The sequence below is a fragment of the Phaenicophaeus curvirostris genome, chromosome 24 (assembly GCF_032191515.1).
Source record: "Phaenicophaeus curvirostris isolate KB17595 chromosome 24, BPBGC_Pcur_1.0, whole genome shotgun sequence".
Taxonomy (NCBI): Eukaryota; Metazoa; Chordata; class Aves; order Cuculiformes; family Cuculidae; genus Phaenicophaeus; species Phaenicophaeus curvirostris.
In genome coordinates this window covers 5,440,716-5,450,718 of record NC_091415.1, presented here as the reverse complement: position 1 = coordinate 5,450,718, position 10,003 = coordinate 5,440,716, and the positions used below count along the sequence as shown (strand labels likewise).

Sequence of the window (10,003 nt, the reverse complement as noted above, 5' to 3'; positions counted from 1 at the left end):
CAGCCCAGTCCTTCCTCCCAGCACCATTTCAGTTCCTGTTTTCTAAGGGAGAAGGAGCAGTGAAGATTTGCTTGTAATAAGTGAGCTAAATATTTCCCAGCCCAGACCATGAGGGTTTCTCATGGTGACTTCCCAAGGCATAAACACCAAAAGTCCTGGAATGAAATCCGGGGAGAGGAGCTCTAAAAATGTAAAAGAATATAAGAAGTTCAAGCTTTCTAGAGAAAAAGAAGAAAGAACCTGCCATGAAATAGAAATAGTGATGTGGCAGAGCTGTTGGAGAGAATGGAAGGGTAAATGGAGCTGGGGATGTTTCAGGGATGCCTCTTCCAGCCATCCCTGCAGCAGATGAGAACTTAAACATGGTGGGAAGGAGATTAAACAGCTCTCACAGCTCCTCCTCCTGCCTGGGATGATGATCTGGGGCTATGAGGGATGAGATGAGGAAGATGATGATGGAGGGATGGGAAAAAAATAAAGAGCAGGCAAAAAGATGAATTTGTCCCAGAAGGACAAATCTCTCCTGAAGGAGTCGTGCTGGCCATGTCCCAGATTCATCTCCCTGGGGTGCAAAAGACCTCATTGCAGAAAGACAGTCCACAAAAAGAACCCCACATAACACCCTGCCCAGACCAGGGACGCAGGATTTGTGCCACAGGGAAAATCCCAGCATGCCCAAACTCCCATTTTCCATCAAACCAAGAGGAAAAATAAATAAATCCATCTTTCACCGCTCCTTTCTGAATGAAATTGCAAACCAGGGGTGCTGGCATGTTGCGTAACGATTGTGTCGAACCTTTAGGAGGTGAGACATCAAGTATAACAGATGTGGGATATAAAAGCGGATGTGTAGACGCTGCGTGAGAAACTGTGATTTTAATGTAGGCAGGAACATAAAAAAAAAAAAGCCAAATGAAACAGTGAAGTTGGAACAAAATGTTTTTGTCAGAAGAAAACCTGCATGAGAGAGAACAGCAAAATGATTTGTTGCTGGTTTCTCCCATCAAAAGCGCCTATGGAGTTGTGAGTAGTTTATAAAACCAGAAGTGTCTTTTTACAAAGCAAAGCTGAGCTGCTGGGAAATGCTAACCCTCGTTATTCTGTGCCCCGTTTGCAGCAGCGTAAGGGATAATAAAAGCTACGAGGTCACAGTGGCTCAAGGACATTGCAACAATGCCCAAGTGGAGCATTTGTTGCAGGAGAAGTCCCCTTCCCTCTCTCAGAGTTGTTTTCCATCAGAAACCCCAGTGGGAGCTGAGCTGCAGTGCCCTGGATGGTTTTTGGTGGCTTTGTCACCACAACTGGTCACCATCCCTCTCCTCCTAATTCCCCCCACCCCACGGCTTAGAATCATAGAATCATTAGGTTGTAAAAGACCTTTGAGATCATAAACTCCAACCGTACCTGCCCACTACTAAATCATGTCCCCAAGCACCTCATCCACCTACCTTTTAAACCCCTCCAGGGATGGGGACTCAACCACCTCCCTGGGTAGCCTCTTCCAGTGCTCAATAAGCTTTTCTGTGAAGAAATTTTTCCTAGTGTCCAATCTAAACTTCCCCTGACGCAACTTGAGGCCATTCCCTCTCTCCTATCACCTGTCACTTAGAAGACCAACACCCACCTCTCTACAGCCTCCTTTCAGGCAGTTGTAGAGCACGATGAGGTCTCCCCTCAGCCTCCTCCAGGCTAAACACCCCCAGATCCCTCAGCTGCTCCTCATAAGACTTGTTCTCCAACCCCATCCCTGGTTTCATTGATGGTTCATGGCTTGATCCCATCCATCACTGCTCACCCTGCTGTGCCAACAAAACGATTTGGCAAGCAGACCAGGGAACTATGCCAGCTAAAAAGATAACATTTCATCTTTTTGCCAGCTTATTTTTCAATCCCAGATCTGGGAATTGGTGAGATCTCCAGATGCTGAGTGGTGGGTGAGGAGGAGCTACTTAAAATGGATTAAGAAAAGGAGACAGCTGAACCCATCTTCGTCCCTGGGCAGCTGGGGACCACCAAGCAAAGCATTTTGTGTCATTTTGCTATTTTTCCCCTCCGGTAAATGTTGGAAATCTCTGTATGTGGGAAACTCTGCTCTTACACCATGGACAGAGAAGATAAATGCCTAACAGATGAGCATCAAATAATAAAAAAACCAGACTGATGGGCAGGGAAGAGAGATAAGAAAGATGGTGTTTATTTGAATAGCCAGAGGAAATCAGAGATTGAAACCTGTCTAGGAAAAAAAAAGCAGCAGCACATCTGGTTTAAAAAAAAAAATCACAGCGTGCAGATGTTTTCTACCTTATGCAGCCAATCCCACCTGGCAGAGCCCAGTCCCATCATGGCCTCGACCATCATTTTTTGGCTTTGTCTCGAGAATAACCCCCATTGGTCTTATTGAGTGACTCCATGCTGCCGGTTCCTGTCACCACACTGGTGAGTATTCGCTCCACCTCCGCAGGCAGAATTTGCTTCTCTTCGTTCTCTGTCTCCCTGTGGTAGAAATAGTTGAAGTTCGAGACGATGACGGGGACGGGCAGCGCGATGGTCAATACCCCCGCGATGGCACACAGAGTCCCCACGATCTTCCCGCCCAAGGTAGTGGGACACATGTCTCCATAGCCAACGGTTGTCATCGTGACCACAGCCCACCAGAAGCCATCAGGGATGCTGGAGAAATGGGACTGCGGCTCGTCCACTTCTGCGAAGTAGACGGCACTGGAGAAAAGGATGACGCCGATAAAGAGGAAGAAGATGAGCAAACCCAGCTCCCTCATGCTGGCCTTGAGGGTCTGCCCCAGGATCTGCAGCCCCTTGGAGTGCCTGGAAAGCTTGAAGATGCGGAAGACCCTGACCAGCCGGATGATCCGTAGGATGGCCAGGGACATGTTCTGCTGCCCGTTGAGTTCACTCTGCTGGATTAGCTCAGTGGTGAGTGTCACAAAGTAGGGGATGATGGACACAATGTCGATAATATTCATGATGTTCCTGAAGAACTCAGTCTTGCTGGGACACACGATGAACCGGACCAGCAGCTCGAAGGAGAACCAGATGATGCAGGCAGTCTCTATGACAAAGAAAGGGTCTGTGAAGGTGCTGTGGGCCAGCAAGGTGTCTGTGAGATTCTTAGAAAGCTCCTGGGTGGACTTAAACTCCCTTTCCTCCCTGAACTCCGGCAAGGTCTCCATGCAGAAGATAATGATGGAGATGACAATGACCAGGACGGAAACCAAAGCTACACCTCTGGCTGCACTGGAGCTTTCAGGGTACTCGAAGAGCAGCCAGAATTGCCTATGAAAGTCATTGGTTGGTAAGAGGGTCTCAGGGTCCTTGATGAACCCTTCATCCTCCCTGAACTGGTCCATGGCATCATCACCCAGCTCATAGAAAGTGATTTCATCAGCAAAGACGTCGATAGGGACATTAGCTGGGCGCCGTATTTTCCCACCAGACTGGTAATAGTACAGGATCCCATCAAAACTGGGCCTGTTCCTATCAAAGAAATATTCATTCCTCATGGAGTCGAAGTAACGCATCCTCTTTTCTGGATCCCCAAGCAAGGTCTCAGGGAACTGGTTGAGGGTCTTGAGCCGCGTCTCAAACCTCAGCCCAGCAATGTTGATGATTACTCGCTGGTCCCCCTCATCCATGCCCACCCTCTCCCCTACCAGGTGCTCACTGAACTCAGCAGAGAACCTGGAGAAAATGGTCTCATTGTTGGCATTTTCGCTGTTGATCAGGATTCTCAAGTTGGAGAGGAGGTTGGCGCAGCTGGGATGGCCTTTCCGCGACTGGCTGGTGGGGCTGAGGTCGTTTGAATAACAGGGATCCTCCACGATCTGATCAGCATTGTCAAAACTGACTAGTGCCACCTCCATCTCCTTCCAACTGGACACGTCCATCATACACTAATCAGATTAGCAGCATAAATCCCCAGGTCAGAAGCCGGCAGCCTGTGTCTTTCCCACGCTATGAGGATCTGCAAGTGAACAGACAGGGAGACAGAGCTGAATTGTGCATATGTATTGCTTGGCTTGACTGAAAGGAATAAAACAAACCTGAGGTCAGAAAACCCCTGTATTTTTTGAATGGAAACAGTGATATCATTGGCTGGCAAAAGCCTTACACTTCCAGCAAGTCATTCATCTCCAGATCCTGCAAACCCTTTTGGCACAGCTTCATTATCATCATTAAACCTCCCAATACCATTTACAACACCCAAGGATAAAAGGTCAGGCAGGAGCAGAAGATGAGGATGTCCCACCTAGCTTTTCTCCAGCACCCCCAACACCTCAGAGCAAGGGGTCATTTCAGACATTCCCAGGTGCGCATCCAGAGTTTGGAGCAGGATTTGGAGGTATTAAACATGGGGTTCCTGCTTAGCATCAGCCTTTCCTCCAGCTGGGAGAGGCTTTGGGTCAAACCCCAGGAGAGTCTGGGCTTGTTGCAGCTGGGTCGACTGGTGTCCAGAAAGCAATCCCCAAACTATGGGCTACGCTGTGTTTTGGGGAGCACAGTCCATGAGGATTTCACATCAGAAGGAGGAGGACTCGATGATCCGGTGGGTCTCTTCCAACCTGGTTATTCTATGATTCTATGACTTGTCCACCAGCCTTGGAGAAGCCCTTTGTTCTACATGAAGAGGGGTACAAACTGGAACCCCTTGTCTTGATCCAGACTTTGGGGTGAGCAGTGGACAAAGTGACATCCTGCAGAGCCTCCATTGTGGTAGACCTGACGTTCCCAGAAGCAGGGAGAAGATGAGGATTAAACACTTGAGTCAGTCAGAGAGGCTGGAGAGCATCTTTCAAGCTATGGGGTGGATTATTTTCCCAGACTGGCTCCGTCAAGTGTTCAGCAACAGACGCCGCATCCCCAAAATACTCCTGGGTGAACGTTTCCCTGACACGTCGCTACTGTCGTACTGAACTCAGAGGCAAAGTCAAAGAGGAGCCCAGGGACCAGACCAAGTTACAGAGCTGGGAAATTACCTGTCCTGCCTCAGGGAGAAGCACAAACAGAAATTAGAGGTTAATGGTTCTGGGGAGACTTGGCCAAAAATGCACTTTCAGAGTAAATTTAACTCGTTGATTTATTTCCCCTCCAGCTCTTTCCTCCACAGATGTATTTTCCAGACGTGAGAAGCCACAGAAGGACACAAGGAGCTGCTCTGCATGATCACCTGTCACCAAGGGCACGCTGACTTTCTTACCCAGCCAGTGAAGTTCAGAGAGAAGGAGCAAAAGAGAAAACCCAAATGCCCTTGCCTGCAAGAATAGCAACACAATTTAGGCCACGTCTGCACAGAGCAGCCTCGGTGCTGGGCTCGGTCCTGCGATGGGGATGCTCTCCACTGCAGGCTTCGTGCAACCAGTTTCTGGGAAGGGATCCATCCTGTCCATGAGGTCTGAGCTGCACCCGGTGCCTCAACATTCCTGTTTAACTGAAGCTATTTGGGGCTCTGACATTATTCCTCCCCTCTTCCCCAGAAGCAGGGAAGTTTTCATCCGTCCACGCTGATCCTCTGCTGGTCAAGTTGAGTAGGACAAGCTAGAAACCCAGATCTCTCGCAGAAGTAGATGTTAACATCCCACTTGCTACAAATCCTCCCCTTTCTGCTCTCAGCACTGCAACCCCCCAAACAAAACTTCACACAGATCCAGTATCCCAGAGATGGGCTCAACCTCAGCAGTATGATGAGATTCCAGATTTGGGGACACCCTCCCTCCTCAGTTTATCATAAACAAAGGCAAAGACACTTAGAATCATGTTTCTTCACTTAAAAAAAAAAAAAAAGCCATAGAGCATCGACGCCCAGAGAAGATGTGAATGCCCCATCCCTGGAGATGTTCAAGACCAGGTTGGATGAGGCTTTAAGCAACCTGATCCAGTGGGAGGTGTCCCTGCCCATGGCAGGGGGGTTGGAACAAGATGATCTTTAAGGTCACTACCAACTCAAACCATTCCATGATTTTAAGATGGTTTTGTGCCAATTTTCCGAACTGGAGACATGCAGAGAGGAGTTTTCAGAGCAACCAGGGCAGAGATGCCCAGAGGAAGAAGCAGCAGCTCAGTTTTTCCCCTCTTAAAGCAACCTGCTGCAAAGCTGAGGAGCCTCAATGACTCCAAACCCAAGTTCTCCATCCCCAGCAACGGTCGTGTCCCGCTCAGGGGTGCCCGAGGCACAGCAGCATCTGTGGGGCTGGATTCATCTCAGGCTTGATGTTCAGCACCTATGTTAAAAAGCTGCTGTGGGCAGAGTGAGATGTCACATCGGGGCACTGGGAGGTGCAGGAAGTGCAATGCAGCCCGTGTGGGGTGACAGCAGCTGAGAGCTGTGGATAATTCACACTTCACCACCCGTGTAGCATCAGCAGGAAGGCAAAGGGACAGTGGGATAAGCCCAGTCCAGACTAAGCTCTTCAGAACTTTAAAGGGAAAGACAAGCATTAAAGAAAAAAGAAGCAGCTCTTATCTTCCCTCCCTTGTGTATTCTTATCTTTTTCTTAATATAAGCAGGGAAAGGTGATTTTAAAATCAGAAAATAGTAAAGAAAGACCAGTTTGACTCATGAGAAAGGGAGCGTTCAGATGGATGGAAAGCTGCCCTGACCCACTGCACCTCAGCCCTGGTGGGAGAGCCCGGAGGGGACTGTGCTCCTGGGAGCCTCTCTTGCCAGTGGAGCAAAGTTAGAGCAGCTAAAGCCAACCATCAAATTGCATCCTAAGTCAGTGCCGTGAGATGATCTTGGTATTCTGAGCATTAAGTCTTCTTAACTTTTAATACTCCACGCTGGCACCGTGGGCAAGAAAATCCCCCAGCCCTTGCTTGGTAGGAGAGCTTCAACCTGAGACTTTTGGTGATACCTTGACACCTGGCTTTGCTCTGGAAGCTCCATGCGCATCAAACTGCCCCCCCACCCCCACCCCACAGCATCATCCTTCATGGGGAAACTGAGGCACAGAGCTGTGAAGGGATGATTTGCGCATCATAGTCACAACTGAGAGCAGAAAGTTTTGCTCATCCTCCTTGCTAGGACATGGAAAAGTGCTTTTTAGCTTTGTTTCAAGCCCTCACGGCAGCTGCCCAAGGGATGCAGGGCTCTGACTTTCCTTTTCTTGCCTTCCGAGCCCCCAAACATGCTGATTTCTGCCTGACCTCATCACAGGAGACGAGTGCTCTGTCTGTCCTCAGACCACCCAATCTGCCTTATTTTTAATTTAGACTAAAACCAACAGTGCTGCCCAAAGCCTCAAGGCATCCTCCCAAAGCCTCAAGGCATCCTCCCAAAGCGAGAAGGGAGCTGCTCACTTTGCACCGCGCGCTCCGGGCTCCAGCGGGGGCTTGAGCTAGAAAGTTGCCTCGTTTTTTCCTCCTAAATCACCTAACATCTGCTTCTCGGAATCTGATTAACTAATACCCTTCAGATGAAATCCCTGCCTGGGGAAAATAATACAAAAAAAGCAAGCGAGAGAGAGAGAGATGGCGAAAGAGAAAGGTCATTTTGAGGGAGAGTTTGTGTTTTGCCCAGCACATCCCAGGAAATCAGGGCTGTGGTTTCCACCAGCCCCTCCACAACCATCAAGACCTTCCCGCCTGCAATTCCCTTCTTCTTCCCACCCGTTGTCTTTTCATGCCCATCAACTCCACACCCTCCTGGGATGCACAATGGCTGTTTCAAAGGTATTTACAGAAAATCAGAGATGCTGAGCTTTTTTTCTCCCCCAGATTCCTCTCCACCACCCCTGTGGTGGGATAAGAAAGGAGGCGACTCCTCCTGTAGCCCCCCAACACCAACACCTATAAGGACTTACCCACACGGGGCATGGAGGTGCCAACGCTCTCTGCATCTGGGAAGAGAGTTATTACACACACACAGGGATGTGTAGGGAAAGCAGAGGAGGAAAAAAAAATAGTCCAGCCATACCCTTGAAAGGTCCCTTTGGGATAATGCAGGCAATGTCATTTAAAAGGCTCTTCTCTATTTGGTTCACTGTATAATTGGCAGCCCAGCGCACCGGGGATGGGCTCTGGCAGGCACGGCAGCAGGATCTGGTGCGGTTCGGAGCCTCGGCCCCACCGTTGGCCTGGATGCTCTAAAAAGTGCCGGGGAAAGGGGCTGGTGGGGTGCGAGGGACACCCTATCTCCATGTCCCGCTCAGCTGGGGATGGGGGGGACTCAGCCACCCGCCTCCTGCCCCCACCCGCTCGTCAGCGAGAGAGATGGTGGAGGACGTGTCCTTCTTTAATCCCAATAATGCTCCGGATGGTCCGGCAGGGACACGTCTTGTCCATGACGTGGCGAGGTCTGAGCTGGTCCCTGGGAGGGAAGCAGCGAGGGGAGACAGGGACCAGCACAGCGCTGGGAGAGAGATTTACAGCGGGCGATAGCGCTTTTTTTTTATTATTAATATCTAATAAGGATACTAAAGGGAGGAGGGAAGGGTAAAGCCCAAGGTTGGAGCATCTCCCGTTGCCCACCTACCTCTTGCCTGTGGCCATGGGTAGAGCAGGGTCCTTTCCAGGAGGGGACAGCCACGCTGCCACCACCACGTGGGACATCTTCGTCCCCCGCCCAGGGTGGCTGGGACAGGTTGCAGCAGCAGGTATGGCCAGCATAGCCCCACGGAGGGCATCGGCGGGGACGAGGGTGAGCGGGGATGGGTCCTTTCCTCGTGGCTGGCTGCTGGCCAGCCTCTGGCTCAGACCCCAGCACCGCTGAGCTTATAACCTCCGGTGTAAATAAATAAATGACCCAGGCAGGTTGGCACAATTCACTGAAATAACTGCAATTTCTAGGGTTTTTTTAAATATATTTATTTTTCTTTCTCCACTGTCGGTGCTCCAGGGTGGTTTCATCCCTGTCAGGTGGCCTCACACAGCGCTGGGTCCCATCTCTACCTTCACTCTGGTGACCTCCCTGCCCTCTTCCTCCATCTCCTCTTCCCAGGCATTTGGGGAAAGTAGAGGAGGGGGTGCTTCAGCCTAAATTCCTCCACGGTGACACTCCTTTGCTCTTGAGGGACCCAGTCACCTCAATTTCCCTCCCTCCAGCTTCCTTTTCTGTCCTCTGAGCTATTTCTCCATCCGTGACGTTAATGAGCGCATTAAACCGCCCCATCCCGGAGGAGAGTCTGGGACCCAGTGGCTTGGAGCATCTTATCTCCAGCCATCGACGATAGAAACAGGACACAGCATTATCCAGATCTTTGATCAGGCCCTTCAGGGCTGGTTTGTCATTTCATATACCCACTCCTGCACTCCTATAGATTACGGTGCTTATATTTACCCACCCTGGTGAGGCAGCGGGCGATCGACTAACAAAAAAAGCATTAAATTGTGAATCCTGGCACCAAAATTCAGCTTCCACCTGTGCCCATCTCCCCTGCAAACCCAGCTTCAGGGGGGCCTTGACCACAGGATGGTGTTTGTAGGCAAAACCTGACCTTTTTCGGGTCTCCCCACCCCAAATATCCCTGGAACAAACCAGAGTCACATCCTGCACCAGGGCAAAGAGCGTCTGTGGCAGAGGGAAACTTAAAGCGTGAAAAATTTCCATAGGAGCCGATGAGCTGGCTTGGGCTTGGGCTGAGAAGCCAGCTCTACAGCAGAAATCTAGCGCTAATAGGAGCATCCCTGAAATCAAAGCAGGGTTATGGTCTACGGGAGATGGGAATAGGGGGAGATGCCTGGAATAACATCATCCCCTCCAAGAAACAGGACAGTTACACAACTCATTCATCTCTGGAGACTTTGGCTACACCCTGGATACCCTCAGGACCGTTCTGCCTTTGCATTCAACCAAGGTGACTTTTAAACACACTTTTGGCCCTAAGGATTTAAATACCCCCCCAACCGGGCTGCCCAGGGCACCCCATCCTCCTCCTGTACTTCTTTCCCTCTAATCCTCTGCTCTGTGCTTCTGGCATCACCAGCTCTGCTGGGATTTATCCCATAGACAAATTTGGCCCCTAAGGGTGTCCTGTATCCAGGATAGATGAGC

The 10,003-nt window shown here is 50.2% G+C and overlaps 1 protein-coding gene across 2 annotated transcripts; it reads right to left on the bottom strand.

The window, feature by feature from the left end:
• Positions 1 to 2,190: 2,190 nt before the first annotated feature.
• On the bottom strand, positions 2,191 to 8,608 carry KCNA10 (potassium voltage-gated channel subfamily A member 10). 2 transcript variants are annotated; one of them, XM_069875775.1, is made up of 2 exons: positions 8,486 to 8,608; positions 2,191 to 3,979 (listed from the first exon to the last, which is right to left on the bottom strand). In XM_069875775.1, the coding sequence occupies exon 2, from the start codon at positions 3,903 to 3,905 to the stop codon at positions 2,355 to 2,357; it is 1,551 nt and encodes a 516-aa protein (XP_069731876.1). In that variant the 5' UTR covers positions 3,906 to 3,979; positions 8,486 to 8,608; the 3' UTR covers positions 2,191 to 2,354. The 2 variants fall into 2 exon arrangements, with proteins under 2 accessions (XP_069731876.1, XP_069731875.1); XM_069875774.1 differs by lacking the exon at positions 8,486 to 8,608 and adding an exon at positions 7,815 to 7,941.
• Positions 8,609 to 10,003: the final 1,395 nt, after the last annotated feature.

Excerpts from the sequence above, each read along its gene's own strand:
- KCNA10 (XM_069875775.1), bottom strand. The coding sequence starts at position 3,905 with ATGATGGACGTGTCCAGTTGGAAGGAGATGGAGGTGGCACTAGTCAGT.